Raw genomic sequence first — 24,799 nt, forward strand, 5'->3', positions numbered from 1 at the left:
ACTACAAAATATTCTAATTAATATTTACATAATCTATCACACCCCCGCAGTCGAAACGGGAGGTTTACGAACGCTGAGACTGTCCCGAAAATCTTCAAATAAGACCTGTGGTAGTCCCTTGGTGAAAATATCGGCAATCTGATAGCGGGAAGGAACATGAAGGACACGAACCTGTCCGCGCGCAACCTTCAATGTCCATTTCAATGTATTTGGTGCGCTGATGTTGCACCGGATTTCCCGAAAGATAAATGGCACTCACATTGTCACAATATACCATAGTAGCCTTATGAATAGGACAATGTAATTCCAATAGAAGATTGCGAAGCCAGCAGGACTCGGAGACAACATTAGCAACCCCCCTATACTTCGCCTCAACACTCGAACGAGAGAGGGTAGGTTGGCGTTTCGAAGACCACGATATCAAGTTATCCCCAAGAAAGACACAGTAACCAGACGTTGACCGACGTGTGTCAGGGCATCCCCCCAATCCGCATCAGTGTAGGAAAGAAGGTCCGTAACTAAGGACGGATAAAGATGCAAACCATAGTCAAGTGTACCCTGAATGTAACGGATGATACGCTTAAGTGCATGCATATGAACCTGTCGCGGTGCATGCATGTGTAAGCATACCTGTTGAACAGCATAAGAGATATCCGGCCTCGTGAAAGTAATATACTGAAGGGCACCTGCGAGACTGCGATAGTGAGTCGGGTCATCATAAGGAGCACCCGATGTGCCGCTCACCTTCGGTTTAGTATCAACCGGAGTAGAAGTAGCCTTACAAGAAGGCATCCCAGCTCAATCAATGATTTCTTCGGCATACTTGCGTTGCGAAAGAAACATGCCATCCTTATGTCGAGTGACATGAATGCCAAGGAAATAATTCAAAGGACCCAAATCCTTCATAGCAAATTCCGAGGCAATGAGAGCCGTAATGGAGCATCGGAGAGAATCTGAGGAAGCAGTAAGAATAATATCATCAACATAAAGTAGCATGTATTCCATATCGGAACCCTTTTTGTAGATGAACAAAGAATTGTCAGATCTGCTGTTTGAAAAACCAAGAGAAGAGACATAATCTGCAAAACGCTTGTACCATGCTCTCGGGGCCTGCTTAAGCCCATATAAGGACTTACGGAGTAAACATACATAATCCGGATGAGTGGGATCTCTGAAACCCAGAGGTTTATGCATATACACTGTTTCCTTGAGCTCACCGTGTAAGAAAGCATTCTTGACATCTAGCTGATGAATAGGCCACTTCTTTGATAGGGAAAGACTGAGAACGGTACGGATCGTAGCCGGCTTGACCACTGGACTGAAGGTCTAACCACAATCAATGCCAACCTGTTGAGTCTTACCATCACCTACAAGACGGGCTTTATACCTCTCAAAGTCACAATTAGATTTTTCTTTATGAGTGAAAATCCACATAGAACGAATAACATTCACATTAGGTGGACGGGGCACCAACTCCCACGTCTTATTTTTAATAAGAGCATCAAATTCATCATCCATAGCCATTTTCCAATTCGGGTCGCGAAGGGCGGTCACAGGGTTACGAGGGAGAGGGGATTTCGTAACTATGGTATTCAAGTTAAACGTGCGTTTTGGCTTAAAAATACCATGCTGACGGTGGGAGAGGATTGCTAGCGGAGGGGAGAAGGGCAGCGAGCTGGGTCACGGTGGGAGGGGACTGGGCAGGGGGCTGCTGGGTCACGGTGGAAGGGGACTGAGCAGCGGGCTGGGTCACGGTGGGAGGGAATTGGGCAGCGGGCTGGGTCACGGTGGGAGGGGGGGTAGATGAAGCCAAGTGATGCAACCACAATGGGGAAATGCCATCGTCCAAAAACTCATAAGTAATAGAAGTGGGAGAATGTAAATTGGAAAAGGGGAAGACATTCTCATCAAAAATCACGTGACGAGAAATAATGATTTTATGGGACGATAAATCATAACACTTATACCCTTTGTGATTCGTAGGATACCCCAAAAAGACACACGGTGTAGACCGGGCTTGCAATTTGTGGATAGTCGGAGAAGGAAAGAGGGGATAACATAAACACCCAAAAACCCAAAGATGAGAGTAAGATGGCTTTCTTTGGTATAGCACTTGAAGAGGAGAAACGTGACCTAATAATTTACTTGGTAAAATATTAAGAAGATATGTTGCCATTTGTAAGGCGTGATGCCAGAACGAAGGAGGGAGAGAAGCATGAGCAAGAAGAGTCCGAGTGATATTATTGATAGAACGGTTTTTTCTTTCGGCTTTCCCATTTTGTGAAGCCGTATGTGGACAAGAAAGACGAAATGACATTCCATTAGACTCACAAAATTTACCGAATTGACCATTATCATATTCCCTCCCATTATCACATTGGACATTTTTAATATGACGTTCAAATTGAGTATGAATGTGGGTTTTTAAAGCTAAGAATTTCGGATAAACATCAGATTTCTTAGCCAAAGGAAAAGTCCATAAAAACTTCAAAAAATCATCCATAAAAAGAACATAATATCGATGACCCAATGAACTTAACACAGGAGAGGTACACAAATCACTATGAATAATATCAAATGGCATCAAAGTTTCGGAAATAGAAGAATCAAACGGCAACTTAATGTGTTTACCAAGAATGCAAGAACGACCACTACAAAAAAATGCTTAAATTGCGGCGGTTTAATAGCGGGGGTCAGCTACAAGCCCCGCAAATTTCATTAAATAGCGGGGGTTTACATGTCCGACACAAATAAAAAAAACTAGCGGGGGTTTGGAACCTCCACCATCTGGGAAAAAAATAGCGCAAAATTTTCGCTCACTTTTTTTTTTGGCTTGGCTCTTTTTTCTCTGAAACAAAAAAGGTGTCTCAAACCCTCCCTCTCTCTCAAAACCCTCTGCGTCTCAAAACCTCCCTCTCTCACTACTTTTTATTTATGCAAATATGACCAAACAGACTCAACAAAACCATTAGACTCATTCTAATGAATTGTATTTCTAACTTTGAAATTTCGTTTCTCAAACGTCAAACGAAATTGGTCCAAACATGGGTACGAAATTAGTTTTAAATAGAAGCTGGAGTTTTTGAATTTAAGGACATTGATCTCAAAGGTAAATTTTTGCTCAAAACTCTCAATATTCTCAACATTCTACAAACAAAAGGGCACGCAACTTTTAGCTCAAATTTCTCAAAATTGATTTTTCGTGTGAATTTTTCTAATGTGTCCCTCACTTTTTTTCCACATAAGTTGCAAATCTTTTCCTTGAAGAGCCCAGTTCTTTAGCAAGGAAAGAATTTCTTGAGAACCAAAACTCCTCTTCCTCAATCAACTGGTATCTCTTCAATTATTTCTACAAATGGGTCTTTCATCTTTCCCATTTTTTGCTTTTTGTAATCTGTAATTATTTTTACAAATGGGTCCCCTTGAACGTGTTTGATTATTTGTGTCAATGAGTCGAATTTTCATACTACAGTATTAGTGTGTTGATTTTGAAATGTAAGTTTAATTATTTCAAGAAAAAAAAACAGTTTTTCGGGTTATATTTGTTTGAATGAGTTAAAATTTTATTAGTGTGTTGTTTTTGAAATGTAAGTTTTTTTTGCCTCATGTATGAATGACTTTTGGTGAATGGTTGTGGTTCGTGTAATTCAAAAAGTAAATTTAGTTTTTAAACTGCAATTAATCAATATGAAAATGCGATTAGTTAATGAATATGATGATGAAATTAGGGTTAATGAATATGATGATGAAATTAATGACGATTAGGAAATAGGATGATGGTTTTGATAGAGTTGCTAAGAGGAGTGGGAGAAATAGAGAGGTTGATACAGTGGTGTGAAGAAACGTGACGCCGAGTGTGGCAAGGACTTCGCTGAGATTGAAGAAACGTGTGTCACCTTGAACGTGTTTGATTGTTTGTATCAATGAATGAAATCTCTAGTACAGGATTAGTGTGATGACTTTGCAATGTTAGTTGGTAATCTTGATAAAATGATTGAAAGTTCTACCGTAATAAGAAACAATCCAGATTTTCTTTTATGTTTGATGTTTTTACCATGTATTCAGTGGTTACATTCTGAAGCTTGGTGCACAATTATAATTAACAGCGGTTACACCATGTTTTTGCAATCATTTGTCGTATGAAATGTTAGTCATAAATTTGAGTTTGGCTCTGCTATGAGCATACATATTTATTTACTTTGCTGATCTGTCTCAAATCTATCAATACTTCGTGAAAATCTCAGTAATTTTTTCTTAAGGTGTTTGATTATGTATGTTCTCTGGTAGAATTCATTATTTTTTCATTTTCTATTATGTTTACTTATGCTAATAGGCAACTCATTTTCTTTCTCATGAATTCTTATAGGTGATATTGTTGCACACTAATCTAATTTTTTAATGGATAAATCTTGGATTGGAATGCCTAGGAACACACCAGAGTATGTGATTGGTTTGAATCAATTTCTGAATTTTGCATTTAACAATGCAGCTATAGGAGATAAAATAAAATGTCCATGTCCTAAATGTGTTTCTAGGAAGTGGCAGACCAGGAAAATAGTGTTTAATCATTTGATTGACAAGTCGTTCCCTAAAAATTATGTCACTTGGTTTATGCACGGGGAAATGAATGTATTGCATAATTCCAGAAATAGAGAGGTCACTCAAGATGTACCACCCACTGAAAATCCTGTAGAATTATTGATTAATGAAGCATTTGGGGACTTAAGGCATGAGGGTGTTGATGTAGGTCCGTCACAAGTGGTGGGAGAAGAAGAAATGTTACATGATATGCCTGCTTCAAATAACAAAGATTTGTTTGAGTTGCTTGGAGATGGACGTCAAGAATTGTATGAAGGGTCTAAGTACTCAAAGTTGGAATTTTTATTAAAGCTTTATCATAGAAAGTGTTTGTCTGGGTTAAGTGACAAGGGAATGACTATGATACTAGATCTACTCAGAGATGCATTTAAATTTGCAAAGATTCCTAATTCTTTTTATGAGGCCAAGAAAACCATCAAGAAGTTGTGTCTTGATTATGTCAAGATAGATGCTTGTCCAAATGATTGCATGTTGTACTGGGAAGATGATGTTAATGCAGAAACATGCAAGTATTGTCACACTTCTAGATGGAAGCCCGAGAATGAGAGCAATAAAGATCATGCACCTACTACAAGTAAGAAACAAAAGAAGAAAAGGAAAAAGCCTGCAAAAATTTTGCGCTACTTTCCATTAAAACCAAGATTACAAAGATTGTTCATGTGCTCTAAGATTGCTGAGCATATGAGCTGGCATGCGGAGGATGGTAACAAAGATGGAACCATAAGACATCCTAGAGATGGTGAGGCATGGAAGAGGTTTGATACAACTTTTCCTGAATTTGCTTCTGATCCTCGAAATGTTCGATTAGGTCTAGCTAGTGATGGTTTCAATCCTTTTGGGACAATGAGTACTAATTATAGCATTTGGCCTGTGGTTTTGGTTCCATATAACCTTCCTTCTTGGTTGTGTATGAAGCAACCAAATTTCATCCTCTCAATGATCATTCCAGGTCCACGTACGGCAGGGAATAACATATATGTATACCTACAACCCCTTATTAAGGAGTTGAATGAGTTATGGAGGGAAGGTGTGGACATTTTTGATTCATCAAAATGTTTAGAATGTGAACAGCTCTTATGTGGACAGTTAGTGATTTTCCTGGACTTGATATCTTATCTGGTTGGAACACACATACTGGCCTTGCATGCCCCTCTTGTAATTTTGACACAGAACCTTGTCGCCTTCGTCATAGTAGAAAGTGGTGTTTTATTGGCCATCATCGGTTTTTGGGAAGAAATCATAAATTTAGACTGATGAGGCATCGTTTTGATGGGAATGTCGAAGAGAGGACCCCTCCGAAGAAGTTATCAGGGTCAGACATCTTGCAACAAGTGAAAGATATCAGTGTCACATTTGGAAGACAAACAAAATTGAATGGTAAAAGGAAACGAAATGGGAAAGGGAGTGTTGGAGAAGGTGCAACTCAACCATGGAGAAAAAAAAGCATATTCTTCGATCTTCCATATTGGGAGTTTAACTCGTTGCGCCATAATTTAGATGTTATGCATATTGAAAAAAATGTGATTGACAATATGATATACTCTTTGCTAAATGATAAAGAAAAATTAAAGGATCATGTTAAGGCTCGAAGAGATCTACAAGATATGGGTATAAGGCGTGATCTTTGGCCGGATGAGAATGATGAATGTAGGCTTGGTGCATTTACAATTCCAAAGGAGAAGAAAGTGACCTTTCTCAAGACTTTAAAGAATATCTCAGTGCCGGATGGTTATTCAAGTAATATATCTCGTTGTGTTTATTTGGATCAGAAAAGGATCTCTGGACTAAAAAGTCATGATTGTCACATCCTTATGGAACAATTGTTACTGATAGCAATTCGCAATGTGCTTCCAAACCAGGTTGTTGCAACTTTGGTAGAGCTTTCCTCGTTTTTTAGGCATCTTAGTTTGAAAAGCTTAACCCTCGCAAACCTTGAAAAGTTACAAAATCGAATTGTGGAAACTCTGTGCCATCTAGAGATGTTGTTCCCTCCATCATTTTTTACTATAATGGTTCATCTCGTGGATGAAGTAATACAAGGTGGCCCGGTGCATTATCGATAGATGTATTTTGTTGAAAGGTAAAATATTTCTTATTCAAAATATTTTAATCGATCTTGTAATAGTATTTCACTGTAAATGCTTCTTCTAACACCTTATTATTTTGGTTATAGATTGTTAGGTCATTTAAAGTCCCTTGTAGGGAACAGATCACAACCAGAAGGTTCCATAGCTGAAGGCTACATAGTTGAAGAAGCTCTAACTTTTTGTTCTCGTTATTTTGAGGGAATTGAGTCAAGGTTAAATCGACCTAAACGTGTATATGATGAACCAAATTGTAATGAGGCTTCTGAAAAGTCATCTATGTTCCCCCAACAAGGTAAACATGTTGGAGGTTCCACAACAGAACCATTGACTCTTTTGGAGAAAACACAAGCTCATCGATATGTGTTACTCAATTGTGCAACAGTGAAGCCATTTGTTGAGTAAGAAATTTAAATTGATTTGATTTATAAGAAACATTTAGAATAATTGGATTTAAATTGATTCATATAACACCTTTGTAGTGAATTTAGACATCACATCAGAAGAAGTAGAGGCCGAAAACATTCACAAACAGAGGTAGAGAGGAGAGTTAGTAAAGAGTTCCCTGATTGGTTTCCTAAGAGAGTAAGTGAATATTATTAGAATTTTTCCTGATTGGTTTCATAAGTTTTCTTGTATCAATTTATATTTCTAACATAAATGTGTTGTCTATTTAGATAATGAATCCGGATATAGCAGACACTATCTCCGATGATATGAAGTTCTTAGCACAAGGTCCGACACAAGATGCAAGAAGATTCAGTGCTTATAATATTAATGGATTCAAATTTCGAACTTTGTTTAGAGAACAAGGATTAAAAACTCAAAATAGCGGAGTCTTTCTTGTCTCTGACACTTCTTGTGTTGCATCTAGTGCAGATAGATATGCAAGACAAGCAGACCTGCCATATTACGGGAGGTTGGAAGATATTATTGAGCTTAATTACTATAGTCGATTCAGGGTTGTTCTCTTCAAATGTCAGTGGGCTGACACTACTCGAAACAGAGGGTTCAAATCAGATGTTTGGAAGTTTAATTGTGTCAACTTCTCTAAATTGATTCACACTGGTGATCGTGAGGATGACGATCCGTATATTGAAGCATCACAATAAAATATGGTCTATTATGTTGATGATGAAACTGATAAAGGATAGAGTGTGGCTGTACATCTAAAGCCAAGAGATTTGTTTGACATAGGAGAGGTTGATGAAGAGGAAATATACGAGAATGAACCATATCGACAACAAGAATTTGGACAATTTTTTGATGTTGATTACGAGAATATCCAAATTGCAATAGAGGAGCATACGACTGAATAGATATATCATTACCTTTTTAGTTCCCTTCGTCACCTTTTTTTCCCGCTTGATTAGGAAGGTTTCATTAGTGTTTTTTCCAGAACTTACTATCTTTTGGTTAAGAAAGCTATCTTCATTCTTTATGGAATTTTTGAGTTGCTTGTTATTTGGGTTCTGCATAGGATTTAGAAAGTGTTTGACCAGCTGTTATATTGTGGATCTTAATATGTTCAAACATTTCTTGATCTTTCTCATTTGCTACTATTTTCAGGAGCTATATTCAATCTTGACGTTTTGCTGTGGATCTGCTTACTAACTTCATTGCTTCCTGCTGCAGGATTCATTATTGAATTGTAGATATGCCAAGGTTCAAGCGATTGCAGAAGAAGCAAAATTCAGTTCGGTCAGTATCTCATCCAGTTGCTGAATTAGGACAATCAACGCCATGCCTGCCAACACATCCGACCATGTCATTTCGGGCAACAACACATCTGTCCCCATCATTTCAGCCTACATCGCAGGAGACTCCAATATTTCAGCCGGCATCACAGCTGTCTCGATCAGTTCACTCAATATCCCATCCAGCTCCGATGGATCAGGCCGCACCACAGCCGGCTCCAGCAGTTCACCAAGCATCACAGCCATCTCGATCAGTTCATTCGACATCAAATTTGGCTTCGACAGATCAGGACTCACCACAACCATCTCTGTCAGTTCACTCGACATCACATTTGGCTTCGACAGATCGGGACTCAACACAGCCAGCTCCAACAGTTCAGGCCGCATCCAAAAAGTGTTCTAGGTCGCATTGGATTGTAGACGCAATAGGTAAATACTTTTGACTATCAGTACATATTCAATAGTCCCTTCTAAGTTGTTGTTCATCTCTCTCGTGGCTTCAACTGATCTCTTTTCTTGTTATAGATTCAGAATAAAATATCAGGAAACTTAGATTGAAAGTTAATGAAGTGATCAATTTAACGTGTGAAGAACGTATTGTGGTTGATTTTGATTACTTGGATGAACCATTTGGAGATGGACGCGGCCTTCTTTCACGCTTTTGTGGAATTTTGGCGTGTGACTGCTCTTTATTTCCAATCAACTTTGACAAATGGTTAAGTTTACCTATTTCATACTTCAACCGCATCTTCGATCAAATTATAAAGGTATAAACTCTATATTATTACAACTATATCACTGTTTCTTTTTTGGTGAGAAGCACAACTATATCAAATTATAAAGGTATAAGCTCTATATTAGTACAACTATATCACTGTTTCTTTTTTGGTGAGAAGCACAACTATATCAAATTATAAAGGTATAAGCTAACCAATGTTTTATTCTTGAAGCCCAAGTTCTTCTTTAGGACAACCGAGTTAGTTGCAATGGGACATGTCTATAAATCTATTGGAAAGAAGTGTGCTGCAAATAAAAATAACTTGTGGAAGATACATGAAGACCTGCTTAAAAGTAAAACTGAGATTATTGAAAGTGTGTCGGATGGGATTCCACGTGATCAATGGATTTCTTTTGTTGATTACCAATATAAAGATTCAACAAAGGTACTTATGTAACTGCTTATACTAGTCTTTCTAATTATATAATTATTTGTTTTTCTAATTGAGTTTCAAGTATATTTTTATAAGGCAATGAGATTAAGAAATGCTGAAAATCGAAAGACACAGACTATACCACACACAGGCGGCTCCAAAGCCAATGCTACGAGAAGGGCTGAAATGGTGAGTAAATTAGCTTACTATGTAATTATTTCTATGTAGTAAATAATTCTGATTTGATTTTTATTTATAGATGGCTCAGACTGGACAAAGGCCTGGACGAGCACAAATATACCTTGCTACTCATAAGAATCAAGATGGAGTATATGTTAATGAAGCAACAAAAGAAATATGCGTAAGTTTCTGTGAATTCTCAGCTTATCTCAAGAAACAAATCATGAGGATTGGGGAGTAGGGAAGATAATTGAAGCGAGCTAATGCTGATTTTTGTATCTGAAAAACTGATCGGTGGTCATCTGATTGAAGTTTTTTGTTCAAGGTCTTTAAGCATAAGCTATAGCTATGAATATTAATAAACTGGAGTAGTATTAATATAGCAATATGATCTGATTCTATGCTTTATATTTCATTGTTTGAAGTTATTTTTTTCAAATTTGTCCGTAGAATCCCATCTCTTTGCTTTGTATCCTAAGTTTAAGGAATCAAGTTAAAGGTTTTCCATCTTATGGGTTAAAAATTAATGAGCTCACATAATCTGCTTCATAGTTAAAAGCCATGTCTCTTAAGTTCTGTCTTCTTTAATTTCATGCATTCCTATTGGTTTATTTGTGACAATGAGTTTTGTATGTGTAGGAAAAAATTGAGTTAGCTTTAAGCCAAAGCACCATAGACGAGTCTCAAATTTCGCGAAATGATGCCGTCGGGAAGGTGCTAGGAGAAGAGCACTCTGGGAGGGTGAGGTACTTGGGATTAGGACCTGTCCCTAGTAAAGTTTTTAAACAAGCAAGACCTCGTTTCGGCGGTACAAGTGCTTCAAGAAGTGAAGGTTCATGTTCATCCCAATGTCAATAGAACCATAAGAAAATGATGAATGCTCAGGAAAAAATGATGAATGCTTTTAAGGCATATATGATAATGAAAGAAGGGACGATACCAGAACAGTTTGCAGGGTCCTTTGCTTCTTCTTCAGCGGTTTCTCCTACAACAGTAAGTAAAGTTCTTCATTTCGTTTTCATTTAATTGGTCTGAAATTTTTTGGATTTGATTTCTCTTTGAAAAATGATGAGACTGCTGTGGCTGTTATTGTATGTTGGTTTATTTTGTGTCCGGAAAAACAGTATCGGCATTCAGATGATCCAATTGTAATATGATGGTCCTTTCCTATCCACTGTTGGGATGTATGATTTAACTGTGTACAATCCTTTCTCAATGCCTGCTTAAGGAAATCAAGTTTTTAGTGATTAGGAAAAAAAAAGGGAGACTTCTCTTTGTGTCAATGAAGTCTGGTTTGTTGTGTAAAAAATTGAAGTTGCATAAGAAACAAGCAAACAGAGAGTAAAAACAGAGTAGTACATTCTGGTTTGTTGTGTACTAAAATAATAGATAAGAGTTCCTAGTCCTGAGATCACTCACTAAAAGTTAGATGTTAGCAATTTTTTTGGCAACTTTGTGTTGACGTTGCTTGTAATTATCCAAGGACTAGAAGTGTTTTTTAGGAAGTTTAAAACTTCATTTTTTGAGGTTGTTTAGCAGTTGATCATTAGCTGTTTAAATTGATTCCTGGGGATAAAGTTTGATGAACAAGTTTAAATACTATATATTAAAAATTCATTAGTATGTATAGAAATTTAATTTTGAGGTGTATGGTGTAGTTTGAATTGATTCTTGACCTTAAATTTTGACGAACTACTATGGATTAATAAAGAAAATAGAATCATTTTTATGTTTAAAGATTTGATTTTGAGGTGTTTAAAAATTTGATTTTGAGGTGTTTGGCTACTGACTTATTTTCTGTTTGAATTGATTCTTGGCCTTAAATTTTGATGAACTACTATGAATTAATATAGAAAATAGAATCATTGTGTAAATATTTGAACCTCCTACTGACTGTTCATGGTACTGGAAGAAGATATGCTCCATTAGAGATAAATTTAAAGCTGGATATGTGGGCAATGGGTGGATAACACAGAGTGGTAGCTACAAAATTCATAGTGGCTATCAATAGAGGAAAGGAGACCAAGAAGCATGGTATTGGGAGAGGTGGTGTGGAATAAACTCAATATACCAAAACAGAGTTTCATTTGCTGGATAGTAGGACATGACAGGATCCTTACAAGATCAAGACTACAAAAAATAGGGGTGTGCCATGATAACAAGTGTGTCATATGTGAGGAGCAGGAGGAAAAACCTGAACACCTCTTCTTTCAGTGTCATTTCTCACAGGAATGTTTAAGGCTTATACTTCAATGGTTGGGCCTCGGGGTGCAAAATCTGAACCTTCGTGGCCTATGGAGGAGAATGGCAAGGAACATCAATGGGAGGAAAGGCAGGGCATTTGGGACTGAATAAAAAGAAAAGAGTGTCGTATAAATTTGGACCGAGGGAGTAGTATTTATATGAAACTGATTGTAGCTAGTGTGAGATGAAAAAGAGGTTTAGTTACTTTTGAATGTGATTGATGCTTAATTCTCTACTATGTTTTATTTTCTACTATATGAGCAGTTGGATTTCCAAATTAAACTTGAATAAAAAGTTGTGGTGTTATCAGGATGGTAGCTAACTCTATTTCTATGCTTTTCATTATGCAGCCAAGTGATGCGGCTAGTGGATCCCTTTCGCCCATGGATGCAAGAAGATCATGCGGTGATAGTAATCCTAGTGACAACCGTTGATTTCATTGTATTGTTTGGTAGGAACGGATGTTAGAACGCTGAAGTGAATGTATTGTGTTTAAATTTAGTTTTTGAGTGATCTGATAATGCTACTTAAATTTTTAGTTTAAAAAACTAATGGTACTTTATGATAACATTTGTGATTTTACGATATGTTATCGATATCTCTTAAAGTTTTAATGTTTTTTTGCTTTGATTATGATTTCTAGCTTAATTAGTGATTTTGTAATCGATAATATATAAAAAAAATTCAATGAATTGTTGGGGGATATGAGACTGCCAGGACCTTTAAATATAAGCTAATGTTTTTTTTTTAAAAAAATATATATATGTATTGCGGAGGTTCTAAACCGCCGCAATCTGTAATTGAGAATTATTTTTAAAAGATTAAATTTTAAAAATATGGGGGTCAACTGCCGTAAAATAACCGCCGCAAATTAGTTCTGGCGGTCAGCAAAAAACCGCCGCTAATTGATTGCGACAGCTGTTATTGTGGGGGTTTTGACAACTGCCGCAACAACACATTGCGGGGGTTTCAAACCGCTGCAAACCTTAAAAATAACACCCGTAATTTAAGCGTTTTTTTGTAGTGGACAAATACTAGAATGACTAGATTTATTACATTCGATGCTTTTATTGACCCTAAGACATTCTAAGATAGAATTTCCCGGATGACCCAAGCGAACATGCCAAAAAGGAGAAGACAACGCCGCAAAGGTTGAAGGAGTGGCGGTTGGATATTTGATGGTGGTGACCGGATAAAGATCTCCCCGACTATCACACCACATTAGTGGCATCCCCGTTTGAAAATCCTTCACAGAAAACCCATATGGATCAAAATCAACAGACACAGAATTATCAGTATTAAACTTCCGTACTGAGATTAAATTTTTAATGAGTTTAGGAGCATGTAAGACATTACGTAAGGATAAAAGGGGGTTTGGGGGAGGCAAACTAGTATGACCACAACCACGAATTGGAATAGAATGACCATTTCCCACAACAATACCATTATTTTGATTACTCAAATTAAATTAAGACGAGAGATTACCGTCCGAGGATGTCATATGAGAAGTGGCCCCGGTGTCCATGTACCAATTTTGATTGGGCGGGTTCAAGGTCATGGTGTGCATTGCGGAATCAATGTCGGTTGGAACATACGACCCGGGAGGGGCCACTGCCGCCGTGTAGAGCTGCTGAGCTGGATGAAGGCCCAAAATACCCTGCTGCCATGGCGGGACTGGCGGCGGACAAGCCCAAGAAGCTGTCGGGTATGGGCAGGGGGGAGGAGCAGCCCAGCGGGGCTGGGGGACCCACTGCCAGTGGCCAGTCCACTGTTGTTGACCTCCACTGCTTCGGGCAGAATTACCGCGGCCACCGGTGATTTTGCCGCTGCCTGAGCCGCGGCCCGAGCCCCCCTTACGGCCGGTTCCAGAATTTTGGCTGCGGGAATTTTTTGATTTCCCTCGGCGTGAGCTTGTGTTGTCCGAAGGGAGTGGCGCGTCGTCGACCGAGGCCACGATAGCCGAACTTGACCCGTGAGACATCATAGCCGCAAGTTCACGTTCTTCCAAAACAAAGAAAGACCGAACCTCAGTGAATGGGGGGAGAGGCTTTGCATGGCGAATTTGTGTCCCAGCCCCTTTGTACGCTTCAGTGAGACCTGAGACCAGTTAAAGGACAATGCGGCTATTCGTCACGGGAGCCCAGACGTTTTTCAGTTGATCAGCAAGGCTCTTGAGACGTTGACAATAGGCGGAGGCATTGGGAAAATCCTCCATACGAGTCGTCGTGAATTCTTGTTCGAGAGTCACTGCACGAGAAGTTTGATGATCTTAGAAGATATCACGCAAGCGATCCAAGCGTCCATGGCAGTAGCGTCTGGTTCGATGATAGTGTTTAACAGATCATTCGAAATTGTCGAATAAATACATTGAAGCACGGTGGCGTCAATGGTGGTCCATAATTCAACTTCCTCATCAGTTTTGGGAGCCGGCTTCTCCTTACCTTTAGGTGGAGGAATGATGTGATGAAGGACCTTGTGAGAACGAGCATGAATTTTGAAAAGCTCGGCCCATGTACCGCATTGTGAGTTTTCTATCTCAAGAGTAACAGAGATGTGATTCTTGATATTGGAGACCGCGAGGGCCGGGTGGAACGTGGGCTTAGCCGGGGTGGTAGGTGCATCGGCCATGGGAAAAAAAGGGAAGGGGGCGACGACTTAGGGAGGAAAAATAGGGATTTAGGGCATAGCGGAAGGAGGAAGAAGAAAGAAACCTTAACATGATGTGATATTGTCCGCTTTGGGCCAAGCCCGCACGGTTTTCCCCAAAAAGGCCTCACATCATTAAGAGTATCCAACTCCTTATAAGTAGCTTCTTTTTCTTTCCAACTACCAATGTGGTACTTTGTTTGCACACCCAACAATCTCCCCCTCGAACTAAGTTCCACATGGCTCATTATCATACCATCGATCAGAGATTCAACATGTCTGTGTGCCACCCACATCGTCAGAGTATTTACGGTCACCGAAGCCCAAAGGCTGTGTATGCGTCTTCAAGCTATGGGTAAAGGTCGTAAACCGGCCCGTAGACGGGCAAAGGCACTGAGTCAGGCCCCATGCCATACCTCGCCATCTTCATACTCGTCTTGCCAAACCATTGGCTCTGATACCAGTTGTTGGGCTAAAACGGTCCAAAGATACTCTTAACATGATGTGATATTGTCTGCTTTGGGCCAAGCCCGCACGGTTTTCCCCAAAAAGGCCTCACATCATTAAGGGTATCCAACTCCTTATAAGTAGCTTCTTTTTCTTTCCAGCTACCAATGTGGCACTTTGTTCGCATACCCAACAATCTCCCCCTCAAACTAAGTTCCACATAGCTCATTATCATACCATGGATTAGAGATTCAACGTGTCTGTGTGCCACCCACATCGTCAGAGTATTTACGGTCACCGAAGCACAAAGGTTGTGTATACATCTTCAAAGCTACGGGTAAAGGTCGTAAACCGGCCCGTAAACGGGCTAAAACACTGAGCCAGGCCCCACGCCAAACTTCACCATCTTCATACTCGTCTCGCCAAACCATTGGCTCTGATACCATGTAAGAAATATTTTCCTTGAATCCTTTCATTACTTGAATTGGTTTATATACAAAATAGGAGAATAATATTCTAACCTAAAATAGGAGATTACACAATATACAAAACATTTCTAACCTAAAATAGTAGATTACAAAATATTCTAATTAATATTTACATAATCTATTAGCGACACGTGGCGGTAAGGATAAGACGGATATGAGTCAGCAAAAGAAGTCCCCGATGGAACTTATGTGGCTCCGGAAACATGCTAAAACTCTTTGGCCCGGAGAATCGAAGAGGCTCACATAGTCACATGAAGGCCAATGGTCAACCGTTACATAGAGACGTTGAGCCTTCCACAGAGCATTAATGAGTATAATTGTCATCTTTGTTGCTCATCATTACCACGGTATTAATGTCCGAGATCAGTAGGAGCACAATTCATGAAAAATGTATCCCATAACTCAACTATAAATAGGCATTATAATTTCATTGTAAAGGCATCAGAAACACTTTACAGAAAGATGACACATTGAGATCATTCTTACTTTTCTCTTGTTCTTGCTTGATTCGTTGAGGTACTAATAGTTCTAACACCCGGAGACTCTAGCTCAAAGCTTCTCCAAGGCTCAGGCTATATAAATTGCTTATACTTTATCTTCAATTGTCTTATTAATCATTGCTTGTTATTTCATTACTTTGATTACATTGATCCACGTGTTCTTGACCATGTATACAAATTCAACAATACCGATTTATGGGTAAACAAAGATTTACATTCTGAACTATTAAATGTGACACCTAACCAGAAAAACTTACTGTTTCGTGCATTTCTCGTTGTAGAGGAAACAAGAAAATGCATACAAAAGACAGGCTGCCTGAACAAGGATACACTTGAAACACGACATGTCCAACGATTACAGTAAAATGGAAGAGGAAATTTTACATGAATCATCACATAATATGGAATTCACTTGAACCCATTAATTATATACTATACTATATCCGTCTCTGACTGACATGGCTAATTTTGAATTTGTGTAGGCATACAACCCAGTAAAGTAGAAATAGCCCTCATCTATCTTCTTTCTAAGTTTTTGATGTTGATATATGAAATATAGCTAATGCAGAGTCAAGAGCCATCACCCAATACATAGGCCCACACATATGAAAACAAGGGGAACTAACTATTAGCCAATGACCCCAAGAAAATGGCAATAATGTCAGTACGGATGGAAGTAGAATCCACAAAATTTGACCCTGTTGCTTCAAAACTGAGCTTTGAGCTAGCTGTTAAGCCACTATTGAGCATGGGGACAGATGATGCAGCTGTGTCAGATAATGAAGACAAACTTAGCAAAAGTTGTTCTTGATGTGTATGAACATTTGGGTGGTGATAGTTTTACACTAGCATGGGAATCATGATTTAGATATTTCCATGATTGAAATCCAAAACATGAACAAGAATGAAAATTACAGTTAACAGATGTATTTGCTTTTTTAGTTTCTTCCTGTTAATAGAAAGAAATTATGATTGTCATGGTGATTGTGGTGTTATTTTGGTTTTAAATAATTCATCCAATGCTGAAGTGTTTGTTGTTTGACTGATGCTTTGTTAAGAAATGATATTTTAAGATTATGGTTTGTATAAAACTTAATATAACCTACTGGGCTGTTCTGCGGTTACATAACTAGTAGTAATTGATATGGAAAAATAAACCTTAGATTGTCATAGTTAGTGATAAAACTCAAATTGCTTCCATTTTCCTGTTATATCACTATCAAATACACTAAACAGGTAGGGATCTAGTAGCTCAGTTGGTTGGCTACCTGAACTTTCACCTTGTTAGTGAGGGTTCAAATCCCCACATTGTAACTCCCTCCCCATTTCCCCTTCCCCTACCCCCTATGTAATAAAACAATAATTTAAAAATAAAAAATAAAAAAATACACTAAACAGTTTCTGTTTTTTTTTTCTTCTGACAAGTAAAACAAGAATTGAAGCATACTAAACAGTTTCTAAATATCTGCTAAGTTCGGGACTTCGTGATTTCTACTTCTCATGCCTAGTAATAATTGATAATTCTTGGATGAAATGTCTTTGTTCTAAAGATCAGAGAATATTGCAGACGCGTTTTGTAGGCTAGTTGGATCAGACTCTGTCAAAACCAATTTGTATATTGCATTAAGATATGATATGCAGGCAGACAAATAGTGCGTGTTGTTGCATAATATAGTACCTCGAAATATTGAGGCTTCGTTACCAAGTGTTTGGTCGCTTGGTTGATTTTTGTGAACCATCGATTAATATCTGTCCACATCAAATTTTTCAACCAACTTCCTATCATTTATCACCAATCATGGGATCTTAGTGACTTTTACTTTGTTCTACCTACTGGTCTAAAACGCTTGATCAATAACACATACCTTTCTACCTGGCCCCAACTTCTCTACTCTCAAGGTAGGGGTAAGATCTGCATACATTCTACCCTCCCCATACCTCATTTTTTGAATTTCACCAGGTATGTTGATGTTGTTGTTGTAGGAGTACAAACATAGGCAGAATCAAAATTTAAAGTTAATGAATTTGTACAACAAATTTCAGTTAATATACAATAATAATTAGGTTTACAATCGATATTTATAAGTATTTAGTGATTTTTTAAAATGCATATTCATAAGATATGAACAATGTTAGAATCGGTACACCCAATATGGGATGGACATAACTTATCTTCATTCATGAAGTTACGTTATGACTCGACCACATAACTCCATGTAGTACAAGAACAAGAGTTATGAACTCTTAATGGAATTGGAGTTATGTCACATTGAGGGAATGTATCTCTTGAATGAAGGAGTAAGAAGATCACATTTTCTTACCTATAAAAGGGAGTGTTTGTCATTCTCTAGACACAACAAAAGAAGAGAGAAAACATCCTTTAGAATAGAGTGTGATTGTTGTGAATAATTTACAAGACTCCACAAGTGATCTTGTAAGAAACCATTTGGCAATTGGTGGTCTAGTAACACACATCGATCCTAGAGAAGAAAATATGTATTATGCCGCATAAATTTCCGAGTTCAATTCCTTCATTGGTATCAGAGCAAGGTAGATATGTGTTTATCTTTCACCATTGTATAAAATTTGGTGTACAAGGGTATTTTTGTTTGAAAGATATTACGTGACAAAAGTTTTCTGAAAAATAAAAACATGATTGACAATCATATTATTAGACTATATTATATTGACAATCATATTTTAGACTATATTATCTAATTGTATAGGTTATTTCAGTAATTGGGACTTGTATTAATGGAAAGAAATTTTAAATATCTTTCTAACGATATATTATTTGTGAAATTCCGATAACGGATGAAGGAGATATGAGTGTTAAAAATTGACTGCTCCGAAAAGAAAGAAATCTGAAAATTTCTACACAAGCGCCTGAAGTTTTGACGAACTTTTCTCCAACCATTGGCTATATTATTGAGCAAGCCATATATCATTGGGAAGATATTTTCAAGATCTTTCCAATGCCATATCATATGTAAAATTTTGGTATAACATGAGGGAGAAATTAACGTCTAAATTTGGCTGCTCAAAAAGGGTATAAAATTCTTTAATTTTCACCAAAAAAAAAATTACAAATCTGAAATTTTTTTTGAAAAAGAAAATGTGACTTTTTTTGGTAACTGATTCATGAACATGTTTAATTTTAAAATAACAAAGTGCAATGTTCATGATTATAGTTTATGTCACTTTTATAAAAAATAATGACATTTTCTTTCTGAGTGTGAGTTCTAAATTGGTAGACAACTTGCTCATTTAGAACTATTATATTGTTTGATTTGCGCATAGTTGATCTAGAAAATATTGGGATGCTTAAGGTTACATGTTGTAACAGCTTGTACCTTCTAATTAAGTTACACTCATGATTCAGGACTCGGAAACCAAGACGGGAAGTGTTGGGATTAGAAAATTTGCCCCAGAACAGTAATTGTACGGGCTGTACATTATTTTACGGGCCATACTTTTAGGGCGTACATTGCATGGGAAAATCGGAGGTCAATGGAATTTACCAATCGAGGTACGGGATAGATGTACGCGGCGTGCATCAACGTACGAGACGTACTTTTGTCCCGTACAAGTCATGCGAAAAATCACTTTCACTGGATTTTGACAATCCAGGTACGGGCTACAAGTACGGGTCGTACTTCAAAGTTCGGGACGTATTTTGAGCCCGTACTTTCCCCGCTTCAACAAATAGTATAAATACGTGGGTTCAGTTTTTATTTGCACTTTTCACAGTCTCAAGCCCTAGTACAAAGTTTTACTCTTCCCACCATTAGAATGCATCAAGGTAATCCTATTCTAAGCATCTAAAGTGAATTCTAACATATATTTACGACCAAATTCATGAATCGTGATGGCACATACACTGTCCCCCCCAAACAGGCGAACCATTCTGTCACGACCCGACTAGGGGCCATGACGGGTACCCGGAGCTGACCACCGAGCACCGCTCATACTACTATTCATCATACTCATCCTGCATTCATTCATTATTCTCATGCTTCTATTCATAGGGAAACCATTTTCGCTTTGAAACATAATCACCTTTATATACGTAAGCCCTTTGGCTATCAAAATAATACATATATACAAATGGGAAATCGTGAGACCATACTACCCACACATACGTATCTACGAGCCTCTACTAGAGTACTAGACATATGGATGGGACAGGGCCCCGTCGTGCCCAAAATATATGTACACAAAATAGTAATCAATGGCACCTCCGGAACAATAGAGTGCTCTCAAAGTGTGCTGATAGCTCCTACGAATCTGGATCACTTCCCTGTCTACCTGTGGGCATGAACACAGCGTCCAAAGAACAAGGACGTCACTACGAGCATTGTATTGAGTATGTAAGGCATGAATAAAATGAACATAATAGAGAAATCATAAGACATGAGATGAATATATAACCTGCTTAACTTTTAAGAGTAAACACATCATATATATATATAACATATCTTATGTACCATTGTCATTTACCCGCGTCCGGGTAACCATCATACGCCGCCCACTAGTGGTGTCATGCCCGGCCCTCTAGGCTCGGTGTAATCATATGCAGCCCGCCTTAGCGGTGACATGCTTGGTTATCTAGGCTCGGTGTAATCGTATGCAGCCCGCCTTAGCGGTGACAAGCTCGGCCATCTAGACACGGTGTAATCGTATCATCATGAACTCACCATAATTCATCATCATCATACATTTGTCATAGAACATACTTTAGAGCTTAAAGACAATCTATAACTATATCGGGGTAACATAAGATCGACAACCCCCGATCACATTATGGAGTGATCATATTCATCATATCTCACCTTGAAGGAACTAACATTGTAAGGTGGGTCTAGCAATAATGAATAACATCAAAGAATCGTATAAGCATCATTAACTTCATGAAAATATCATATCGGGAGCTTTAAGATCTCTAGGCTTAGACTCATCACCATCATTACTGTTATACCCCATTTTAACCGGGTTAAAATTAGAGTACAACATATTGGTGATTCCTATTTATTTTGTTTTAAGGAGTCGCCACCTAATTAATTTAACGGTGAATTAGGACACCTAGATGTTAACTAAGGTAAAGTTAAAACTAAACCTCTGTTCATAGTCTGCTTAACCAATGTGATTTTGGGTAAGGGCTCTATATTATCCTAAAGGGAAGGGGTTAGGCATCCTTTAGAATCCGTTAACTACGGTTATCCAACCAAACTTAGGTTAGTTAATTAAGATTAAATATAATGCTTAAATCTTAAGAAAAATAGGTTATAAATGTTATTAGGGTTTTAAAGGAAACATAATGATGCTATTTAAACTATCTTGAAGAAATACATAGTAGTCCACTTAAAAATAAAATTTATAAATGTTGTTGAGTTTAAAATAATAATTTTATTGTAAAATGAGAGTTGCAAAATATAATGATTTGTATATAAGTAGAAGCTTTTAAGAGAAAACCTAGCCAATTTAACTTGAAATAAAACGACATTATATCAATATAGTAGTGTAGGAAATCTAGACTTGTAAATAGGATTCAAAAGGAAGTGAGTCATTTCTTATTAATTATGCTTATTAGCTAAAAATATGCATGATTGATTCAAACTTGAAGAGTTATTTCTAAAATATACTTATAATTGCGTATTAGTGACGTTTTGAAACGTTTATGATAAAAATGTGATTCCCTTTACTTAAAATATGTAGTCATGCCATTTTGCAAATCAATTATTCCAAATAAAATAAAAGCATGAAAAGAAGAGAATAACTTATGGAATTAATTGCTAGTTTCTCTTAAATTAACTACCCATAACTTAGACTAAACCCCACTAAATTTACTAGAATTCATCTAAGTTAAGAAAACAAAAACAAAATAAAGAGTTAATCATGCCATACAAATTAGATGCACAGAAATAAAAATAGAAGAGCCAATATAGTTTAATGGGCTCAGCCCATTTTTAGAACTGTTGCTGCTGTTTTTTCGTTTGGGCTTTGGCACAGCATTTTATTTGCCGCGGACAGAGCTGAAGCGAGGGAGATTTCGTTGGGCTTTTAGCCGAACACCGAATGCGAAAAAAAGAGACAAGTCCCTCGGACTCGTATGCGATGGTCATGCAAAAAAAAAAAAAAAGAATTAGTATACGATCGATAAATAACGTTAAACATGTAAGATGTAAGCTCAAAACAACTCAGCAGATTGTGTATATTTGAAGTATATACAAGCAATTCAGCCAACACGCATTTATGAAATTCCTACAGTACGTTAACAGAGTGAAATAGACTTCAGCAACACAGAAACAATATGTTCATAGTAACATTTGACATAGCAATAGGAGGCTCAACAACCCTTATTTAGCATTAGTTTGCAACAGATGGAAATTCGAAGTCTTAACTAATGCAATGGCTTTCCAAATTTCTACCACGGGGGCACAGCAATGTCAAAACACAACAGCAACAGCAAGCAAACAATATAGCCAAATGGGGATTGGAAAATTCTTTTAAAAAAAAAAGAAAGGTAAAAAAAAACTTGAATAAGTTAGAACCTCAAGCAAACATAAATTCATCTCAGTTTAGTCAGGTTTACGCACAGATCAAATACTACCAACCACGGGATTTAGATGTCAATTCAAGGATCCAATATTAAAACCCAGGAAGGTAACAACACTCTTAACAGATTCCTTTCATACTATTCAATAAACTGCTAGCATGAGGAATATAATCAGTAGTTAAACCATTTGAAATGGCACTTTTAAAGATGTCTAAACTTTCATGTAAAGTCAAGATCAATAATCAATTTAAAGGGATTGAAACTGGAGATATGCTTTCAAGATTTGAGGAAAAAAGGAAAGATGTGCAAATGGGCATAAATAGCCAAAATGGTATACAAGACCTGCTCAAACAAACACCTATGTAAACTAAACAACTATGGCCAATACTAATGTATTACAGGCCTGCACATATTTCAAACAAGTTCACTAGCACATCCTTGGAAAGTTAGGATCATTTTAAGATTAAGCTTTTATCTAGACATATCTTCAAATTAGCATAAGAAAACAACTAAGGAATGTCCATTAAGGGATCAAAAACTCATTATTCAGTCCAAACAAACTCAGAACAGTTTCTATGTCAAACTAAATGAATACAAACTCAGACAGTCATGCTAAAGCTTCGGCACTTCTTCGAATTCATTTACATGCAAAGACACCACATAATTGGAAAATGAGTCGCTTTAACATTTTGTCGGGCTTTAAGACCTCCCATGGATCTTCAAGGGAGGGTCAGTCAAGAGAGAACCACATAGCAAATTGATCTTTAAGCGTGCTACTGTACTAAACAGGGTATACAAACTATCAACTAATGAACATACCTAACGAACATGTAGTATAACAAGTGACAACAGTTAAATGTACAGGCAAACTTAGGCTCAAAACTAGTAGGCATGTGAGGAAATTATCGATTTAAGCATGGCCTGATTACATGAGAATATATGACTAAGATGGATTAAACATGAATACCATTCAAATAGGGTACTAGACAGCATCCATAAACACATGGTTTAGTGATATCCCAAACTCGCATAAGAACTAGCAACATACTTAAAGGCTAATCATAACGACAAAAACTAACACTGAACCGAAAACTGGACTACATTAAAGTAATAATACAATAGCAGCTAAACTGACATTAAGAAAACGACACTATATTAAACTAAACGGAACATACTTATAATGCTAAAGCTGCTAACAATGCTAAACTAACCATTAATTTTAACAATCAATCACAAACATTAACAAACACATAATAAACAGGAAATAAGATCAACACACAATCAAACTAAAACGAGATCATCTAAACACCAAGCAGAATAGATATACATATAGACCCGACTGTAAGCAAAATGGCTTAAAGGAGGAGAAATTACCTTCTTCGGGTCCAGCGAAGTGAGGCTTCGAGTCTCCGATCTACACTCGAAAACTACCAAATCCGAGTTTGCGAGGCTCGGATTCACATCAACAACAAGGTAAACGAAAACAAAATTGATGTAGTATTTTGACTTGACAATAAAACAAGATTGTAACTGCTAATGAAACTCGTATTTTAAGGAATTATAGGCGACTAAAAAAACTCATATTTTAGAGAATCCCAAGGTTTCGAAAAACTTGTTTCAGAATTTCAATTTTAAAGGGGATTTTAGCCACTAGCAAAACCTCTATTTCTTGGAGAATTTTTTGAATCTAAAAACCCCTCGGTTCTTGGAGGGTTTTCACCAATCCAAAACAATCCCCCCATCAACTGATTTGGAGATGACTATTTATAAGGCGATTTAGGGTTTCTTGTGACGAAGAGAGAGAGGAGCGGGGGAGAGAGACGAAAGACAGGCATGGGGGGACAAGGGAGAGCGGAGATGACAGTGAGCGTGGGGAACAGGAAGGAGTGGGGGTGGCAGTGGCAACGTGGGGGGTGACAGTGGCGTGGGGGGACAGGAGAAAGTGGGGAACAGAGGGAAGTGGGAGCGGGGTGTGGAGGAGATGGGGAGTAGCAGTGGCAACGTGGGGGGAGACGAGGGAGAGAGGAGAGAGAAGGAGAAGAGAGGGAAGGGTGAAGGCGGCGGGTGGAAGAGGAAAAGGAAAAGAAAATAAAGGGGGGGGGGGTTAGGTTTAGGAAGAGAATGGGCCGTCCGGGTCGGGTCGGGTATTGGATGTGGTGGGCTAAAATATATGGGCTGGGGTATTTAAAATGTGGGCTAATCGATTT

General features: G+C 37.8%; 2 protein-coding genes across 2 annotated transcripts; both read left to right on the forward strand.

Moving 5' to 3' along the window:
• The first annotated feature begins 4,398 nt into the window (after nucleotides 1–4,398).
• LOC132615244 (uncharacterized) lies at nucleotides 4,399–5,853 on the forward strand. Its single transcript, XM_060329810.1, has one exon. It carries the CDS (start codon nucleotides 4,399–4,401, stop codon nucleotides 5,851–5,853), a length of 1,455 nt encoding a protein of 484 aa, XP_060185793.1.
• A 2,684-nt stretch (nucleotides 5,854–8,537) lies between these two features.
• On the forward strand, nucleotides 8,538–12,542 carry LOC132609652 (uncharacterized). The gene is made up of 2 exons (XM_060323759.1): nucleotides 8,538–8,809; nucleotides 12,306–12,542. The coding sequence occupies exons 1-2, from the start codon at nucleotides 8,572–8,574 to the stop codon at nucleotides 12,311–12,313; spliced, it is 246 nt and encodes an 81-aa protein (XP_060179742.1). The 5' UTR covers nucleotides 8,538–8,571; the 3' UTR covers nucleotides 12,314–12,542.
• Nucleotides 12,543–24,799: the final 12,257 nt, after the last annotated feature.

This window comes from Lycium barbarum, chromosome 1, assembly GCF_019175385.1.
Source record: "Lycium barbarum isolate Lr01 chromosome 1, ASM1917538v2, whole genome shotgun sequence".
In the NCBI taxonomy this organism is placed as follows: Eukaryota; Viridiplantae; Streptophyta; class Magnoliopsida; order Solanales; family Solanaceae; genus Lycium; species Lycium barbarum.